This window comes from Aphelocoma coerulescens, chromosome 15, assembly GCF_041296385.1.
Source record: "Aphelocoma coerulescens isolate FSJ_1873_10779 chromosome 15, UR_Acoe_1.0, whole genome shotgun sequence".
NCBI lineage: Eukaryota > Metazoa > Chordata > Aves > Passeriformes > Corvidae > Aphelocoma > Aphelocoma coerulescens.
In genome coordinates, this window is record NC_091029.1 from 715,894 (window position 1) to 736,504 (window position 20,611).

Here is a 20,611-nt window from a genome sequence, read left to right on the forward strand (position 1 = left end):
AAGCAGCTCTTTCCTGGTGATAGTTATTTCCCAAAGCTTCTAAATTGCTCTTACTAAAAAAGTTCTCGTGCACAAAAGACTGGTACCAGTGTTCCTCTAAATACAAACTGTAACTGCAGCTGATGGACTGAGAGTGGTCGTCTTTTAATCCTCACGACTTCCTGTTCCAACTGGCAATAGTTAATTGCTCAGAGACTTCTCTTTTATGAAAGAATTAATCATGTTTAGAGTATCTCATTTTTGGTTTTGTTTCATCACTGCAATACTTTTATATATTATATATTTTATATATATTTTTATTTCTTTGCTCATCTGCTTGGAAACAGAAGAAGAGTGTTCATTTCACACCTTAATAAGGCAATGTAGCCTTCACGTAAGTGAGCAACTGAAGATACCAATAGAGATTTCAATTAAAGCTACCTGGCTATCTAATGCAAGTCTTGAAACTTAATTGTGGGGGAAAAGAAAAGAAATATGTCTCCAAAACCCTTGGCCACAGAAGAACAGGCTGTATGCCTTTACTGTACCTAGGCAAGTCAACTCCTTTCTTAGGAGACAAATCCTATAAAACAGGAATCCTCAGAAGTCGATTAGACCTCACTTTTTATGAAGGTCAGCGTTTGGAACATATTTCTTCCCGAGCTCAGTGTTTATGTTTACATAGAAAGGAGAGTTTGATGTCTAACTACCCTACAAACAAAGCTGCATATTGCATTGTTAGCCAAGCTGGGATGTAAAAATTCCAAGCTCCTTTGTCAAGAGAAAAGCACAACAGCTCCAACCCCTCCCGAAACAGCAGTGACGCCTACGCTGGCACGGACGGTAGTTTATAAGGGGATAGTTGGTTTGAAACTCACTACACTCAAATATAGCTACTGAAATTGTCTGCCTTAAAATGTGTTTTCCACAGTCGATTATACCCCAGTTTGCCTAAGACCAACTATTCAACACTTCTGAAAAAAGTCCCTTCCTATGGTACGATTCTCTCGGATCTTTCCTAGCAAGTGTACCTTTGCAATATTAGCAACTGTTTGGTTTACCAATGCAATAAAAGTCTTGACCTGAACATGCAGCTCACTGAATGAATGCATTAGACTCAATATCTGGTATCTTCAGGTGTACGTTGGGGTGCTTTACCAAGTTGTTTTGGTTTCTGTTTTCTTTTTTTTTTTTCATTAGAATTAGACCTTGATTTAAAATCAAAGTAGGCTTGAAGCCCCTTTGCTTAACTCACTGTTGCACAACGAGCCAGTAAATTGCTGATGTTTTAACTTGAACTGCAAGCTAGCAGGACTCCCTACAGCATGGATTCTACTATGAAAATATCATCTTAATTGATAGTAACCATTTTGCCACCTGGGCACTGTAGTTAGGATAGGCTGAGTAGAAGTAATTTAGCATTTTCATCCAAGTGCTTTTGATGACTGAAAAAAAAATAGTTGCTCAAAATATTTAGGAATGCTGTCATCTAACAGCTTCATAGCTGCAGCATACACATCAAGCACTCAGGGTCTTTAAGCTTTCTTTGATTGCAATTAAGGTTCATTTTAGCTTTTTCTTTTTCCTTTTTTTTTTTTTAAGCCAGTGTGCCATCTTCTCTAATCTATACATAAAGTTTGCTAGCCAATTTTAAAGAAAAGGCATTTAAAGGACATTAAAAAGTAAGTGATGTAGCATTTTAAGTAATTTCTTCTGAAAAGAGTTTGACTTCTATAGATTGCTAATCTGTAGTGATTAACACATTTATTTTTCCTAAATCTATAGCTAAAAGTATCCCTCTCCATTTTAGTACTATCAGAGTACTGAAATGTAAAACCAAAGCCAATTTTGTGGCTTTTGTGGCCAGAATTATGGCAAATCAAGTGTATCCAACTTTTCCTTTAAAAACGTATAACCAAAACTGGGCTTTATTGGTGGGTTTTCTATTTCTATAAATTTTTTCTCTAAATTGACGTATTTTCCATAAGCCCATGCAGTATTTTAAGCCAGAGAGAAGAAAGAAACCAGCCCTTTTGCTTTAAGTGGGTAATGGGACAAGTGATGTTACCAACTTTCTTGCTAATGATGGCTTTGAAGCTTTCGAACATTGAATAAATGATAACAATGTACCTAATAGGTTCCTCCTGAGAATACAGGTACATCCCGGAGAGCACCATCCCCCACAGTTCATCTCCATTCCGGGTCACCTCCGTCACCTATGATGGGCTCTGGTAGTCCCGGGAGAGGCAGGGATATGTCCTCGAAAAAGAAAAAGGGGCTGCTTTCCAAAGGCAAGAAACTGCTGAAAAAGCTTGGTGCAGTGAAATGAGTCATGTGCTCCTGGACAACTTGTAAAGCTTCCAGTCTGTGTATTTTTTATTTTTTTTTTTTAAGTCAAAACTAGGGCTTTCATGACTATGCAGTACTTTACCAGATCTTTGCATTTTTAACTCCGACATCAATAGAATCATGTGAATTGCTTAATCAAAACAGCAAGAAAAAAAGGAAGTGGATTTGTTGTTGCAAAAACTCCTAAAAATTTTTTTTAAATGTTGTGAGATTGAGACCAGAAGAACATGGTTTTATTTGAAGTTAACTCAACACCTGCAACTCCATTGGAAAAATCTCAGCCTTTAGTCTCCTTTAACCATGAGTGGGGGGAGAAAACTCTCTTCAGTGATTCCTGGTTCACAGAGATCACCCCACTGTATCTAATCATTAACAAAAATGGTCTTGAAACTCCTAGTTTAATCAGCCTTGATGTTTTGCCTTATTAATGCACAATGATTTGTACTGTCGAATAAATATGCAGCGTATACTTTGTATGTACTGTGTATTCAGCTGTCTCCATCTTCCCTCCACCACGGTAATTGGAGATCAGTACTCTGGCACTGACTCCATTCAATGTCTGATGAACTCCTGGGAGTTTGGAAGTGCTGTGCTAAACACGTTTTAGTTTTTGCTCCCCCCCAGTAAAAAACAAAACCTGTATTGATTTGTCAACATTTTCACTGCACTGAAAGCAGATGCAGTGGAAGTTACTCAGAACCTCACCCACTTTCAACCATCCAACCTCCAGCTTTGGGGTTTCTGGTTCACTGTTCTAAGCTACTGGGAAGAAACCAACTCCACACCAAAACCCCTTTACTCCCCAAGTTTTGTTTCTGTGGAGGTGCAGTCCTAGGTTCAAAGGCATTTTCATATTGCTGATGTCAGATTCAGGCTAAAGTACGTCTAAAGTAAAAGGACAAACTGTGTTACAGCCACAGGCAGTAACGAGGCTGCACCAGGCTCTAGTCAAATCTCAATTGCAATATTGGCATATCACAAAAAACAATCTTACACACTGATGGCAGTCATTGGCTGTTACTATTTTGTAATTCTTGTCCATTTGTAAATTGTTTTTACTGTTTATACATACTTTTCAGACTGCCTTTCTTTTTGTAATTTATGGAAGGTTTATAAATGAATGATCAAAGCTTCCCCATTGTGTCTTCAGATAACAATGTAAATTACTGTAAAATACTGTGTGCTAGATGATAACATTTAATTAAAGAAAATAACTGGCCTACATTTGTGGTAAAGTACTGTGTGGGTGTGTGCATGTGTACAATCGTTGTGTATTATATTTTATATAAATAAATAATTTGATATTTTGTAGAGTGCAGTATGGTTCATAAATCCACTGTATCGGCTGCTGGCTTCTTGTGTCAGCCTTTTTTCGGAATGCCAGTGGCTGCTGAAGTTTACTGCAGAACAAAGAAAGGCTCATCTCTCTGCAGGAGTGCAGGAGCTTGCCAGAGGTAAAAAATGGTCGCAAAGTTACTCCAAAGCAACTGTCCCATCTGTGCCTGAAGCCCAGGGGTGAAGTACAAAAGCAAATACATAGAACAGGCTCCAACGAGCGAGGATTACAGCAACAACTTTATTTAAATCTCACAAAGAAAACCAACAAGGTTCACAACAAGGTGGTTAAGAAAACCAGCACTAATCCAAATTTCTCCATGTGCAGTAGTTTGACTCTGCCTGCTGCAAAAATCTGTAATCAACATCCATCCCCACACCTGCTATTTGTTTTACAAACTGGACTGCAGAACAGTGACCAGTGAAAACCTCAGACATGAAGAACAAACCAGGGCTGCTTCCCATTGCTTGGAAGTACAAAACCAAAAAACCCCAAAGCTGTCAGTGCACTGATACTCCTTGATGGAAATTGTTTTTCTCATTTAACAAGCATGTGCTTAAACAGGACCAGCCCAGCAGTTCAGCTCCTCTCAGAGATGAACGTGCAGTTGTCTAAAGTCATTTCCTCCCATACTGTAGTGACTGTGAAGTTACAAGACAAAGCAAAAGCACATCACTCTATCCTCAGCTCTCCCATCCTGAAAAATCCTCCCTCACTCCCCTCTGCTCCGGGGGGAGGCTTGAGCCAGCACCAGAGCTTCTGGTTGGTTTGCAAATCCCTTACAATGACAACTGTTCAAACCCCTTCCGGAGGTTCAGCATCACTGTGCAGCCTTAAAGCCTTGGTAACCACGAGTGCCTGATCGCCTCCCTTTAAGGTATGAAACAGTTTAGGAGACAAAATCTGCCCCTCATTTTAACAGATAAGAAAAACAAGGACTCAACAATAGCAAAGCATTTTGAAAATTGGAAGGGTAATGTGCTAGCTGAAAAGGTTTGGATTTTGGTCTGCATTAACTCTATCTTTCACGCAGGAAGTAATTCTGTGTACGCCTCCCCAAAATGTAAATAGGACCAACCAATACACTTCTGTGAAGAAGCACAGAAAAACTTATTTACTAAAGTATCAAAAATCATAAAAATTTTGAAGTTATTCTAGCAAGCAGACACCTGTTCAAAATGCAGATCAGCCATCTCAAGCTTTTCCCTGGTACAATGAAAATAAAATAATTTCCACAATTGCACATATCCTGTGCAATCTCTTACACATCTCTTACAAAAAACCACAACTAAACCAAAACCCCAGACAATTCTAGAGTCCCTAGAGAGGAACTACACTCTTCTGTTTGGCTGATAACTTCAAAGGTAGAACAGTCTGTCTGAAAGCATCAGATTAGGCTCTCTGTGAACACTCTGACCAACAAGGAAAGCCAATTTATGGGCATATTGGCAAGGAGCAGGCACTCTGATAATACCCTGCAGAAAGGGGAAAAAAGAAAAGAGGGCAGTTTTTTTTCAAGTAATTTAAAGAAGCATGCAATCACTGTAACAAAGAACCCTGGAATCCAAAGTCTGTGTACTTGTGAAATTAGTATCCCTGTTGTTTATGCAGATTTGGGAAAAGAACTTTACACACACCCAACACAACCAAAGAACTGATGCAAAAAAAGCCCCCAACTTCCCAACTCCGGTGCCCTCCTTACACCTCTTACACAGGTTTACACTCAGTGCTGGGCCCTGCAGAAGGTGGGACATGGGCTCAGTCACCTCTGATACTTATGGCTGCTGAAGTGACAAAGCTGAAGCACACCTCAGGCACGAGCTGACCCTGTGCTGAGCTGGGTGTGCAACACAGGCCTCAAGGGAAATGCAGCAACACAGTTCTACCTCCACATAAAGGAGTGAATATTTCTGCAGGTAAGAAGTTATTTCAATTTTGCCTCTGACACACAATTTGGGAACTCTACTTGAAACAACTATTTCCTAGTGAGAATAAAAATTGAAGTAATCTTCAGAGAGATCAGGGAACAATAAACCATCCAGGCCTCAAACCATTCCAGGTGCCAGGGCATCCTTGCAGGCTTTTTGGAGCTGCAGCAGTGTCATAAGGACACCTGTTCTGCCTTGGTGAGGCTGTCCCTGCCCAGGGGAAGGCAACACTCACCGACCAGTTGTAGTACATGTGGCACAGTTTGTAGGTCAAGCGCTGCACGTGGTCTGGTTTCAGCTGGCTGGTGTCATAAATTACATTGTAATGAGTTGGTGCAACACAGCCATTCCTCACTGTCTGGCTCACAATAAAGAAATCGTACCTGTGAGAGGAAAAGCAAACCCCACCAGTCTGTTCCACGCAGGGCTGTTTGTCTCAGAAAAATGCAAGTCCCTATGTATTTGTCTTATTTCTTGAAGTCACTTTATGCTCATTGACTAAACCCCTGAAGTATGCCCAGGCCTTGGCCACAAAAGCTTCCTGTGTGTCTGAAAGGCCAGGAGACCTGGAGGAACACGAACAATCTCATTCTATGGAACAGGTCTTGAGACCATGACAATTTTAACTATTTGTTCTATCCAGTTTTCCCCCTGCACATGTTCTTAGCTTATACTCCTCATTTTCTCCAGCCCCCTGAGCCACACAAGTGTGGAAAGTATTTTACACTTGATCCCATAGTCCGTGTGCTATTGGATGCATTGCCTTGCTGCTGGCAAGAGGAGTGCATGTTAGCTCTGCAGGAACTTACCACTCTGGTCTGGTAACCACCGTGTCAACAACTGTCCCAGGGGGTGGGTTTTTGAGTCCTCCACCAATCTCAGCAAAGAACCTGGCACCCACTCGTTTCTTCACTACAATCACAGTAAGTCTTGGACTAAAAGATAGGAAAAGGAAAAAACAGTACTCTCCTGGAAAATTGCACTAAGAGTATTTCAGGAGCAGATTTTCTGGAGTTGCAGGGCATTAATTTCACCAAAAAGTCTTTACTGACTCCAATTAAATAAGACATTGTTCATAACTTTAGATTTTTAGTTGAGGTGCAACTCTCATACTGCTTTTTCATCTATCCAACTTTAACCTTATTGAGAAGTAGAAAATGGACCAAGAAGGGATCTTCTAAATACAGGTTGGATTTCTACTCTCTACTCCATTGTTTCCTATAGAAAACATTGTCTTAAGAGTAGTAAAGCCATTAACAGAAGCTAAACAGAAGAACTGAGCACTTCAATTGCTCTGCTTGCCTGCAGTATACGGAAATAGTTTTATTTTTCAGAGCAGATTAAGTCACTGCAGTTGGTAAGCTTCAAAGCAGAATGTTGAAAATGTAAGTGGACTGGACAACTTCCTTTAAGAAATTGAAAGAAAAAAAAATGCACTTGGCAGACATGTAACAGTCTGGCTATGATCAACCAGCTGGAAAAAAGTAAATTATCACATCCATCAAGAATGCCCAAAGAGTGTATGTGCATACATGTGTACTGCAGTCATGTGGTGCATGTACTAAGAATATTCCTATTATATTACAAGTCAGGTATCAGAAATCATGTAAATAACCATCAGAAAAACGGTTATCTGAGCTCAACTGAAAATCAGTAAGGATGGAATGACAACAGTCTTCATTCATAGCCTTGTTTTGTATCCCTGTGTCTATTTCTATTTCTGTGTCTATTGCAGTGTAGAGAAGAGGCTTGGTAGAAACAGATTTACCTGTAGTCAGTACCAATACTCTTCAAGCAATCCAGAAATTGAGGCACTTCATAATTAACCAGAGTATTGAGTTGTCCATCTCCAACACCATCACGATAGACGAAAATACGAGAGGGCAAACACTTATTCCACTTGCACCAGTTTCTTAGAGCAGCTTAAAAAAAATAAAAGAGAGTAAAAGCCAATAGTTGTAGTGACAATTCATTCCAAAACAAAATTGGGTTTTTACTCCTGGAAGAACAGCAGTGAGTTGGAAAACTAAGGTGCTCAATCCTTCAGTAATGTGAAATGGGTCAGGATCATGCTACACAAATACACCTGCAGGAAGAGCTCTGGTTTGCCTGTGCACCCACACAAACAGAACAGAGGCAAGGACACACCTGCTCCACTGGCCTCTCTCACAGCAGGAGGTGCCCTCCTTGAAATCAAACTCCCTTAAAGCATTTTTGGAAGTGCACTGCTAAGTAGGTTTTAATTATTGCAAAGAAACATGGGGACCAGTGAAAGATTTACACAAAATGCTCTTCATTTTCAGCAGTATTTGTAACTCAGTGCTTAATCTGTTGTTACCCAAGTGCAGGTTGATAACACCTCCCCTCAGGGCAGCAGGGGAGGGGAATTTTGAGGAAGCTGAATTGGAGTCAGTTCTTAGATCTGACTCCACAAGAGCACAACTCCTTCGCTTACTTTGCAAGCAGGCTTTGATTCCATCCACAAGTTCTTGCCCACGACTTTGAACAACACAGCGGGAGAACCACCTGTGAAGAACAAAATAAAAGAGACCTTCAAAGCATTTCCCAGGCTTACTGCAGTGAAGTTTTTTTTAAATGCCCATGACCACTTAGTCTTTATGGGTGTTGTGGGCCAATGCAGCCAAGGAAGAGTTGGGGTTCTATGAGAATATTCCCCCTGTGGTAAAAGTGCCTTAGCATGACTTAAAATTCCTCTCAACCAAAAAAAACCTTTCACACACATCAACTCAAAAGGGGAAAGAACCTGTCACCCTGATGCCCTCTGTTCATCCCAGCCCTGTCTCCACCATTTGACCCCTCTCCGAGTGGCGTGGGGAAAGGACAACGCCACTCCTTCAAGGGATGCAGTAGAAAAAGTTCACAATATATTTCTTATTAACCATTACAGCAAACCAATTTTCAATTTTCCTGATGATGGGCCACCACATTGAAGCTACTTTCCAGTCAAAGGAAAGGTTGTTTTTTTATTGTTTTGGGGGTTCTTTGCCTTTGGCATTCTGATCTTACCGTGTCACTGTTTGATTCAGGCTGGCGACAAACCCTGCAACTGACTGCTTTCCAGAGACGGTGTCATGGTAACAATCAATGCCCACAATCATCACCTGCTTCAGCTGCAAAGCAATCACACAGCATGGGTCAGGGCACAGGGGAACACAATCATGACAACCTGTATGGCATCAGGATGCTTAAGTAAAGCACAGCACTGAATTCTTGGGTTAAATGTCTCCCTACGTTATATTTAAATTCATGCCCCTTCTCACAGACACAAAACAAATGACACAAAGAACATTCAACTTTCTTTCTTGGGAAAAAAGGCTTGCTTTCTAAATAAAGCCTAATAAAGAGGAGTTCCCATTGAGTTAGCATTTATAAGAAAATACTTACGGGGATCTCAACACTCCAGAGTTCTCCACCCATTTTACAGTTCATCTGTAAGGCAATTTTTGTTGCTACTGTCATGATAGTCCGTGGTTTACTCAAAGTGCGAGCCAGCACACACTGGCTGGGGATGGGACAGTCTGTACACAAATATTTCTTGATGGCATCGTATTTATCCTTTCGGGAACTAGACAAAATACAAACTACCTTTGAAGGAAAAAGAATCTTTGTAAGAAGCTGCATTCACAGATTTACACAGCACTTAAGAGTTCTTTAGGAAAAACTTCTCATGCTCAAGAGAAGTATTCAAATGTTCACAGTGAAAGAAGTAACTGCAAAGTGTCAGTGTCTGTACTTTAGAACCACGGGCTCTTATCCAGAAGGATACCCATTGTCACTCAGGTTTGCACAGGAGGATGACCAGGTACGCACTGGATTCTCAGGAGCCCAGAGTTGTATTTCTGAGAGCAAATCCCACTAAACACCAATTACAGAGATTAACAGGATTTGAAATGATGGATTCAAATACATACTATGTTTGTGTCTGGGGTAACCCTTTGCTGTAAAACCCTTAAATAAGCTTCTGTTCTATCATCTACTTCAATCCTGAAAAGAAAGAGAGAAAATGCTTTCAGAAGAAAAACAACTAATAGCTATTGAAACTTCAGCAAAAGCATAAAAGCTCACTATGCACCAATACTGTATGAAATATCACATTTACAGCTACTAACAAACATACAATATTCACACATTTTGAAGATTAAAAGGAATCACCTCCAACTAAGCTTCCCAACACAATGAAATTCAAAGTTAAAGGCATGTACAAGTACTCAAGGGAAGATATTTCCAATGAGAACAGATCAGAACCAGAATACATCCAAAGTCAGCAAGAAAATATTCCTAAGAGAAAGGTTTGCTCAACGACTGTCTAATACTTCTTAGTTTTGGCATGCAAAAAGCTCTCAGAAATAAAGCATGAGTAAGAGAAGTCAGTCACAAGAGAGAACTGAGCAATCTGCATAGTGAAAGCAACTTTGCTTTACTGAAAATCTCACAGAAGTCAGCTGTGTGACACACTACACCCTCTCCTCACTGAACAGCCTAACACGGCAATGATTTTTCCATCAGCTCTCTGAAGACACTCACATGTTTGGCTTGCCCATCCTGATGCCCATGGACGGGGTGACCTTGCAGAGGCTCTGCAGGAGGGTGTTGGCCGCGTCGTAGTTGCGGCGGGTGTAGATCAGCAGCCAGCTGTCCATGGGCACAGGGCGGATCAGGGGAATGCCCCTCGTCTCCTTGGTCCAGTCGGCGAACTGAGGGTTGTAATCAAACTGCAGGCAGGCCAGAGAGAGCAGATCAGCACCTGCCAAACATCCCACAGCACAGCACAGCCACTGCCCCACAGCCCACAGCCACTGCCCCACAGCCCACAGCACAGCCACTGCCCCACAGCCCATACCACAGCCACTGCCCCACAGCCCACAGCACAGCCACTGCCCCACAGCCCACACCCACTGCCCCACAGCCCACAGCCCAGCCACTGCCCCACAGCCCATACCACAGCCACTGCCCCACAGCCCACAGCACAGCCACTGCCCCACAGCCCACACCCACTGCCCCACAGCCCACAGCACAGCCACTGCCCCACAGCCCACAGCACAGCACAGCCACTGCCCCACAGCCCACAGCCCACAGCACAGCCACTGCCCCCACAGCCCACAGCCCAGCCACTGCCCCACAGCCCACAGCACAGCCACTGCCCCACAGCCCATACCACAGCCACTGCCCCACAGCCCACAGCACAGCCACTGCCCCACAGCCCATACCACAGCCACTGCCCCACAGCACAGCCACTGCCCCACAGCCCACAGCCCAGCCACTGCCCCACAGCCCATACCACAGCCACTGCCCCACAGCCCACAGCACAGCCACTGCCCCACAGCCCACAGCCCACAGCACAGCCACTGCCCCACAGCCCACAGCCCAGCCACTGCCCCACAGCCCACAGCCCACAGCACAGCCACTGCCCCACAGCCCATACCACAGCCACTGCCCCACAGCCCACAGCACAACCACTGCCCCACAGCCCACACCCACTGCCCCACAGCCCACAGCACAGCCACTGCCCCACAGCCCATACCACAGCCACTGCCCCACAGCCCACAGCACAACCACTGCCCCACAGCCCACACCCACTGCCCCACAGCACAGCACAGCCACTGCCCCACAGCCCATACCACAGCCACTGCCCCACAGCCCACACCCACTGCCCCACAGCCCACAGCCCACAGCCCAGCCACTGCCCCACAGCCCACAGCCCAGCCACTGCCCCACAGCCCACACCCACTGCCCCACAGCCCACACCACAGCACAGCCACTGCCCCACAGCCCACAGCGCAGCCGCTCCTGACACGCTTCCAGAGCAGGCTGGAACACTTCTGCCTAGAACACACGACTCCATATTCATCTGTCCCCTTACTGCTAACATCAGAAATTTAAAGTAAGTTTTATCTAGCCCTACAAAGAAATGATACTCTTGAAATGCTTCATTCCTAAATACCCAAACATACTTAGGATTTTTAGCTGATTAAGTTGTTACTATTTGCTGCACAGATTCTGTGCTATAAAGACAAAGCTTTTGATGTATTTATTGTTATCCCATTTTTCTTTTTAATAAGGTAACTGCTTGAGAGAAAGAAAAGTATTATTATAAAGACAGCAGATCTTTTAAATAGCAGGAATAAAAAAGCTTTACCAAATACAAGATCTTGATCTGTACAGCTGTGCAAAATGCCCTTGTCCATCCAGCAGCCATCCAAAACAAGAATCTCCAGTACAGAGCAAGTATCTCATGTTTTACCACAAGCTCTGACTTAATTCAACTCTACATTATTCATACTGGTCATCCTACCTGGGAGCGAACATACACTGTCTGTGTTCTATCTACTGAACTGAAATAATGAGTGGCTTTTCATCTCAAGGCCTCGGTACCTCTTTAATAAATGGAAACTAATTAGAAACATCTCTAGTCTCCTCGTCTGTGTATCTGGCCAGAAGGACTGTTTTGCAAGGACAACACTATTGTAATGGAGTGCCTTCAAGGGTTTCTAACCAGAACTTGGCAACAACTGAAGAAGTTTGCAAGTCTCCTGCTTGGACAAAGACTTGTGTATAACGTTTTCCCTCTTTATCCTTCACTTATAAACCAAAAAGTAGTTTCCTTCCTTAAGAACTTGTTTCATCAGGTTTTACAAATTGATTTATTATTTACCATGTTTCCTGATTGAAATATCTTCTCTCCTTGAACAACTCTTCCTGTAAAGGACTCTGATTTATAATCAAAGCTTAAACCCCAGTTTCGGAGTTCCTTCTGAACATTGTCATCTCTGTTTAAAAACAAGATTTGAATTAAAAACGTAAGACATTTGTTCTTCCTGACTTTTTTAAACTAGCAAGATTTCAGAAGTTTTATTGCAAGGAGTTTGTGATACGAATTTTTCATGAGACAGAAACAGAGAGGATATTAAAGTGCCGTACTCTTGGATGTAGCTCAGAAGCCTCCCAATCTCGCGCTGCCTTTGCTCGGGGGGCAGCCGGGTGTGAACGGCCAAGTCCTTCATCACATTGAAATCACTGCGCATCTTGTCAGTCAATCCTGTGAACAGCAAAGCCTCTTCTGAGTCAAAGTCAAGACTAAGGACTATGAAAATTAAACCTGCAGGTCGTGCAGATTAACGATCCGTGTCCTGCAGACACAGGAAGTGGTGGCAGTAGTAACCAAGGTTTTCAGTTGCTTCCTGTATATACATTCCCACTGGCATAGAAAAAAAAATCTGGATTTTTGCACTTTAAACAAAACCACACAAGTCAGTGCAGTCATTTCCATTTTCAAATCAAAACAAGAGAGTGCTGAGATGGGACAGGTACTGCTAGTGCAAAGTGAGTATCTCAGACCAAAACACATATTTATGTATCTTACAAAATTATCATCAATTTCTAGTAAATTTCTCTTTTCCAACAAAAGTTCTACCACCAGAACTCTACAAGTTATCAGTGTGCCAATGTTGAACACCGTACCTAAACACTTTGCAACATCAAACCCCTCGAACTTTCTAGTCCCATTTAAGTATCTAATCTTTTAGCAACAAAATGTGTTCCTAAACTCACATTTATACAGACAAAACAATTCTCCTGAACTTGGCAAAAGGCTGCTGTCAGAATACCCATGTCAGCAGGCATTATGGTTTGATGCTTTGATACAGTACCTGTCAGGGAGCACAGCTCTGGAATCAGAGCCACAGATCCTTGTATGTTCCCGCTCTTCCTCTTCATCTGACTGATCAAGACAGGCTGCATCCAATCACTGATTTCTATATTATATTGCTGTATCAGAAATACAGACTGCATGTTAGTTTACTCATAACAAACAAGCAGTTTCCTGAATAATAATGCTCACTTTAGAAAATGAGTATTTTTCCCTAAAACGAAACCAAAAGCAACTAGTAACCTTTTCCAATTAGCACATCTGAGAGGAACTGGCTTTGTCAGAAAAGGCCAAGCAGGAAAGCACTATTCTCTCTCCTGGTGCCATCAAACTATTGACGTGTACGAGACAACAGAAACAAAGCTTGTGCCTTGCTTCAGGCAGAATCAAATTGGAGTATCTAACTCAATATTAGGATGCTCCTTCCAGTTCAGCAATGGACAAAGTTCCTGCCCTACAGAGCAATTTAATTCAAGAAATCACAGGAATCAAACGAGACTCCCAAGTGAAGTTTCTGAAACTTAACCTTCACATAACCTTCCCCTGCATCTGGCAAGAGTTGGTCTTGTCTAGGAGTCACTAATTTAGCATAGAAAAAAACCCCAAAACTCCAAAGCAAGCCACAGAAAGGCAACCCAAGTTGACAGTCAACAAACCCATTTCATAGTTTAACTTTTTCTTGAAGAGAGCCCCATCTTAAAAACCATCCAAAGGATTGCATTTAAAAACAAAACAAGAAAAAAGAGATCACATGAAAGGCAAAACAGCAGAGAAAATCTGAACTCCATCCTGAAGTAGAATATGTAACACAAATTTTGCTTTTTGTTTATTTAAAGTTCCATCCCGTTTCAGTTGAAACTGATATGCATAAAGACTTGACAATTACAGTGGTATGCCTCAGTGGTTAAGCTATGACAGATACACTCAATTCCAGAGGCACTTTGGCTTTCCTAACCTCAGCTCTGCGTGCTGTGCGAGCGTATCTGTATTCCCCCCAGATCACCTGTCCCTGCTTGCACCTTCCATATGCCTCCTTTTTCAGTTCTCCCAAGAGCTCCTTGCTCACCCATGCAGCCCTCTGGGCCTTTTTGCCTGACCAACTACTCACTGGGATGGACTACTCCCACCAAACCATGCTATGCAGGTTAGTTACTGATCTCAGATTACACAGTGTCCTTTATACAAAATTCTGTTAAAAATACTATGAATTACAAATTTAAATTACATCCTAAATAAACCTGTAACAAGGACTGAACATTCCAAGTTACAGCATTAAACATACAGGGAAGATTTCATACCTTTTTGTAGTACTCCACAAAGCTCACCTCGGAACCATCAGATTTTCTAAAGGTACCCTTTGGATTGTTATCCCAGTCAATGTCATCGATTCTGTATGTTTTGTTATTGTACCTACATAAACATTTCATCAGTTTTTGTTTACATCTTAAAAGAAAAGAAATACAACTGTAGGACAACAAAGTTAATCTCAATACTCATGTTGAATGTTTTGCTCCTTTCAGAAGCAATAACTTCAAGTTTTCAATCGTATAGGCTCTCAGTTCTACCAAAAGCTGAACTGTAATAAAACCAAAAGAAAAGCAGTGTGTACTTCCTGCTTTTGCAAATGCTGTCACCTTGATCAGTTTGCTAGCTTGACAGTGACAGCATTTTCAGGCTTTCTGATGCTTTACTGCATACTTCAGGGCATGGAGCATAAAGAGCTCTCCAAGACAAAAAGTCAAAAAAGACTTACCTTGTGAGAACAATTAAACCAATCAGCTCTTTAGCACAGGCATCTCTAAACCTTTCCTCTCCAACCTGGGAGTGAAGGCTGTGCATAGTATCCAGCACTGTCTCCCCACGGAGAACCTTGTGGCTCACGTCTGCACACAACATGATGTTCTCCTCATACTGGAGGATGGAACTTGTGAAGCCCAGCCACACCATCAACCTGGCAAAAGAGAGCACACAAAATCTTAGTGTGCTTTAGAGCATCTTTATTCTCACCTCTTATCCCTGTCCACTTTCACAGACACCAGAGAGCACTGAAGGCACAAAGAAACCATGGTCCAAATATAAACAAGCTCTTGAAGGTTAACAAAATTTAAAAAATTTTACAGGTAGCTATCTTTAGTCAGCTTAAAATAAGATTGATTGAATGATGCAGCTATAACTGACTGAAAGAAAGAATGCCTCAAAAGCTAAGAAATCCATTTCATGCTATTAAATATCTCACAGACAAAGCGTGTAGGTATTCAGGACACTTTTAAAAGAGAAAGACCAGCATTTTATCCAGCCCAGTTCCTCCCATCAACCAGGCTGTGTAGGGTAGGTTAATGGCAGGGAGTACACCACAGCCACATGATGGAACCCCAGGCAAACTCAAGCCTACCAAGTTGTACAGCAGGCCCAGGGCCAGCCAGAGCACCCGGCACCCTCTAGGGATCCTGCAGGGAATGAGGACACCCCCTGAAAGCCAGCAACCCTTGGCCCAGCACCCCTCCAAAACCCAAGGATTTTTGCCAAACCTGTGATGAGGAATGCTGACTGGATCACTGGGGTTATAATAATTACGTCCAATCTGCTGCAAATTCAGCATCTTCAAAACCCTAGAATTTGAAATATAGATGTTATTTATTTTTATTACTATTACTCAGTTTATCACATCATGCATGGTCCAATCCCTATGCACAAACTCACTGTTCTCTGACTACATGAAACATGAACTTCTCATTAAACTCAATTTATAAAGGTCATGGACACTTATTAACAACCACCAGGTGAGGTAAGTTCACGTCCAACCCAACCCTTCCCGAACCAGCTGAAGGTAGCAGCCCAAACATCTCAGATGAACCACACAGCCCAGGTACCAAGGTTAAGAGGAAAGACTACAGCCACAAAAAAGGAATTTGCCAGTTCAATGTCCTGCTCTACTATTTGGTTTAAGAGGTGAACCCGTACACACAGGAGGTAGGGATAGGACTGACTGCCTCCAACAGCATAAACTCCTTTCACAATAACGTGGGCCAGCAATACACACAACTGCACATTACAATATTGCCATGTGTTTGGCCCCACAGTAACAGTAACCACAAAGGCTTAAAAATTTACATATCTAATACTTAATTGTTGTAGCCCGTTCCTAGGAATGGAAAAACTTAAGTCAAATATTTTCAGAGCGACTTCTTATAGAGACATAACTTGTACAGCAAACCTTCTAAAAATGATGTTGTAAAATTGCAGACAAGTAGGCGAAGTAGGTGGCAACTCGTTAGTCAGTGTGATTGTTATCTTCACATCCTCCCCATTTCGAGTCCTACTAAACAGTTCAGTAACCTGAGGAAGTGAAATAAGGTTAAGAAAACTAGAGCAAACAGGGCTGTATCTGGATTTTGCTCCAGTAATACCAAACTGGACTTGGCCATTTTTACTCTAAGCAGTAACTCAAGACTAACTGCAATGTGGATTCGATCTCCCACTAGGACTGTAAACTACAACATAAAGGCTCTGCTCATCTGGGTGAAGACAACTCATGGGGTAGAATGGGGCTATCCCCCAGAGCAGCTGAAATCAAGATGAAAGCAGGGACATCACTTACCAATGACCATGACAGAAAAAAAACTCAGCTTGAGGAAATAAACTTAACATATTGCCAACTAATATATATTTAATTACTGATTCAGGTACTGGGAAGCAAAAAGACAAAGAATAGCACACACAGTGAAAACATCTTCCCCCTCTCCCTTTTCCAAACTCAGCTTCCCTCTGGACTCCTCTGGCCCCTCTGTGAACAGCACTGGCTACACTCAGTCCCTCCAGCGAAGCAATGAGTGGCACAAGGCACAGAGGGCAGGGGTTATTTCCCTCTGGTGCTCCTTTCTTCTCAGATTTTTCTTTGCTCTGGAATTTTTCCCTCCTTTTTAAATACACAGAGGTGCCAACAACTTAGCTGATGGGCTCAGCTCTGGCCTGTGATGGGTCTATTCTGAAGCTGGCTGGCAATGACTGTGCCCAACACAGGGCTGACCCTGACCCTTTCCCATAGGAGCCACCCTGACCCCGCCTGCTACCAAAACCTTGTCACATACACCCAACTCATCCACCCTTTCAATTATGTGAGTGTTAAAATACAGACATTACAAAAAGATATAAGTACAAAGGAAACTAAAGGAGAAATACTCTGTGTACTATCCACTTCTGTGCAGAGGATGATTCTAGCCTGCAGAAATTAAGCATTAGAACCAAGCATTTATTACTAAATTTCTCTACACAAACAGATTAGCTTATAAGGATATACTCAATACAACTGAACACTGCTTGTGGGACACCAATTCCCTAACCACCCTAGCTAGTAAGAAACAAGAAGCACCATAAAATGCAAATCAAAGCAACAAATCAAACAGCATTCTCATATCACACCTTATTCTCCAGTTTCTTTGGCAAGAACAATATGGACCCATCAAAGGCGTGGGTCCTTCCAATGCGCTCTTCGTGCTGGAAGAGCAGAGCCGAGCGCAGCCGCCGCGCCTCCATCTCAGGGCTGTAGCCAACGTGGTACTGGTACAGGGCCCACTGCGGGCGAGACGTCAGGCGGAAGTGATTTGTGGTCAGTTTTACCATTCTTCCTGAAAAACCTGAACAGAGACGCAAACATGGTACCAGTTTACAGTCATTCAACAGCTCTGAGAAAATTTTTTAAAGCTATGGCATTCAGACAAAGATTAGAGGTCAGTTGTGTTCTGCATCTGTTCTGGCTCAGCGAGCTTTGGCACGCTGTTATCAGACACTCATGTGCCCACTGGAGCTTCCTGCCTTCAGCTGTCAGGAAAACCCTCCATGTTCCTCTTCAGGTATCAGGAACAACTTTTTATCTTTTTCTAACACACCATAATGATTTTTTTTACCTGGCTCTCTAGGGGAAACTAAGAGCAGAAATAAAGGAAACTATCTTTAATTTCAAATTGCTTATATGTCTACAGTTTAATTTAAACATACCAGTTTTGGATTCTTGAACATGTACCATGGCTTGCCGAGTATTCACCCCAAGGTCATGGAAATCTCTACGACGTCCACCCCTATCTCGTAAAGACAAATCCTGGAGCCCCGAGGAAACCTGTAATCCTATGGTTTAAAATTTGAGGCAGAATCACAATCAAGTAACACATAACATACATATTTATTATATAAATAAAAATATATAATACAATTCAATCTTGAAAGGCACTTAGATAAATTTAAGAGTAATCACAAAATGTTACGTGTCAGCTTTTGTTATGCAGCAAACATCTTTCAAATCTTAGTAATAAATCTCATTTTGAAAAGAAGGAAGAGAAATATAATCTAAAGAATGTCCTAACTGTATTCTCTTCAAAACACATGCTCTTATGGACACTGAATTTCTCAGCCTTTCTGACCTTCTGGCCTTCTCTCCTGCAGGACGCTCTCAAAGCCGCGCAGGCGCCCATGGCCCCCGGGCTCTTCCGACTGTGGTGGAGGAACATGGAGCTGCTGGAGCTGCGGGAGCTGCTGGAGCTGCGGAGGCTGCAGGGGCTGCGGGGGCTGCGGGGGCTGCGGGGGCTGCGGGGGCTGCAGGGGCTGCTGGAGCTGCGGAGGCTGCAGGGGCTGCAGGGGCTGCTGGAGCTGCTGGCAGCCGCGCAGCTGGCTGGGCACACCCTGCTGGACCTGCCACAGTTGGGAACAAACAGCGTGCTTCCAAGAGTGCAACAGAACATTCACTAAGGAGAGAACATTCAAATACTCGAGGGCAAGAGGTATGGAAGTTTAACTCTCTTTTTTCCTATCCTAAGGAGCAGAGTTATTACTCTACACTTTAACTCAAAAATACTGGAGTGTGGAAATGTTTTTTCTAAGTTGTTATTCATTTAACTAATAGCTAATGCAAATCTCCTCTTTCTAAGCTCTAACTAAAATTGATGGACTTCTCATTTTCTGCAGACCCTCTGATACCTCAAGTAACTGACTAGTTATTCCATAAAAACATCTTCTGTAATTTTAGTGTCTAGTGAATAAACAATATTAAAAAGTGTCATGGCTGGAAGAACTGCAACCTACAGCCATGAGCAATCCCACAATTCAGAGTTTCATGTTACTGGAAACTTAATAAAACAGAGTTATATTAACCCTACACCCAACAGAATATATGCATACACACATAGAACATCTAACATATCTGCCTGATATTAAAACAGAAAGTAGGTTAGGTATGACATTTCAAATCCTGGTTGCACTCATTAGAAAGAAAAACCAACTTACAGGTGCATCTCCTACAGCAGGAAGAGCAGATCCCTGTGCGGGAGGTCTCCCTCTGGCTCTGGCTCTGGCTCTTCCCGTCATCTTCTAAAACAAGCAACCTACAGCATTAATGTTCTATCTTCTCCTTCCCCATCCTTATCCCACTAAATATTACGAGCAGCACTATTGCACTTGCCCTGCTTTAATTACAACTGGCTCAGTAAAAGACACCCATCCCTGCAGAATTCCCTGCTCGGGGATCTCCACACTAACGGAGCCATAACGGGAGTGAGGGGAAGCTCTTTCAGTCAGGTTTGCACGGACTGGCACAGGCCGCCACAAATCTGAAGCTGTTGAGTCGATCAGACTGGAGAGCACAGCAGGACCTGTGGCCTCAGCCAAGCGTAAGCCAGGGCCCTCTGATGTTACCTTCAACTTTCACTGGAGACTCGATTCAGCCTGATTTGCTCCCTTACACCAGGAGCAGACCACACTGTTCCAGAGCACCTACCAGCGTTGCAGCCTGGTCTACCCACCCAGCCACTCACCCAGCCCTACCCACCCTCGCCACTCACGGACACCCTTCCTGCCCCGTGAGCCTGGCCCGAACTTCCCTGCCCGCCTCGAGCAGTTTGCGGGGCCAAAATCCCCAGCCAGAGTCGCCCCTCCTTTCCCGCGCCCAGGCACACCCACCAGCCCTCGGCCTCACCTCAGCCTGCCCTCGGGCCGCACGGGGACACTGCTCTTACCTGCCTGTAGACAGCAATCTGCCTTCCCCCGGCCCCCGCACGATTCTGCCCCCGCTGCAGCCACCGCCCGCCTCGCACACCGGGCCCGGAGCAGCCCTCAGCACGGCGCCCCCCCTGCACGCGACAGCGCGGCGAGGCGGGAAGGCGCGCTCTGCGCCGATTGGCTGCCGAGCGCCGCCGGAGAGGGACGAAGGGAGCCGACGGGCGGCGCTTGCCCCGCCCCCACGGCACGGGCTGCTGCGGCCGTGCCCGCCATGGCGGCAGGGCTTCCGTCCGCGGCCTGAGGCGCCGCTGTGGGTGCCGGCCCGAGGAGTCGCTGTGGGTGCCGGCCCGAGGCTCCGCTCGGGTGCCG

The 20,611-nt window shown here is 43.7% G+C and overlaps 2 protein-coding genes across 7 annotated transcripts in view; one reads left to right on the plus strand and one right to left on the minus strand.

Moving 5' to 3' along the window:
* Positions 1-3,611, plus strand: part of RIMBP2 (RIMS binding protein 2) — a 123,482-nt gene extending 119,871 nt beyond the window's left edge. For 4 of the 6 annotated variants that reach the window (XM_069030873.1, XM_069030868.1, XM_069030869.1 and 1 more), the window contains one exon: positions 2,117-3,611. In XM_069030873.1, the coding sequence (XP_068886974.1) occupies positions 2,117-2,308 (192 nt within the window). In that variant the 3' untranslated portion in view covers positions 2,309-3,611. Of the gene's footprint in view, positions 1-326 lie in introns of all 6 variants that reach the window. The other 2 variants (XM_069030871.1, XM_069030872.1) reach the window with 1 other exon arrangement.
* A 274-nt stretch (positions 3,612-3,885) lies between these two features.
* PIWIL1 (piwi like RNA-mediated gene silencing 1) lies at positions 3,886-20,344 on the minus strand. Its single transcript, XM_069030979.1, has 21 exons — positions 20,260-20,344; positions 19,532-19,615; positions 18,673-18,940; positions 18,254-18,379; positions 17,678-17,892; positions 16,473-16,594; positions 15,787-15,867; positions 15,012-15,209; positions 14,557-14,668; positions 13,260-13,377; positions 12,532-12,649; positions 12,266-12,380; positions 10,138-10,325; positions 9,525-9,597; positions 8,998-9,198; positions 8,620-8,723; positions 8,048-8,118; positions 7,361-7,514; positions 6,402-6,527; positions 5,828-5,975; positions 3,886-5,139 (listed from the first exon to the last, which is right to left on the minus strand). The coding sequence occupies exons 2-21, from the start codon at positions 19,610-19,612 to the stop codon at positions 5,023-5,025; spliced, it is 2,736 nt and encodes a 911-aa protein (XP_068887080.1). The 5' UTR covers positions 19,613-19,615; positions 20,260-20,344; the 3' UTR covers positions 3,886-5,022.
* Positions 20,345-20,611: the final 267 nt, after the last annotated feature.

Excerpts from the sequence above, each read along its gene's own strand:
- PIWIL1 (XM_069030979.1), bottom strand. The coding sequence starts at position 19,612 with ATGACGGGAAGAGCCAGAGCCAGAGCCAGAGGGAGACCTCCCGCACAG. Across the intron at positions 17,893-18,253 it reads TGTTCAAGAATCCAAAACTG|GTTTTTCAGGAAGAATGGTA; the intron begins GTATGTTTAAAT and ends GTCTCTGTTCAG. Across the intron at positions 9,199-9,524 it reads TTACCCCAGACACAAACATA|GTAGTTTGTATTTTGTCTAG; the intron begins GTATGTATTTGA and ends TTTCCTTCAAAG.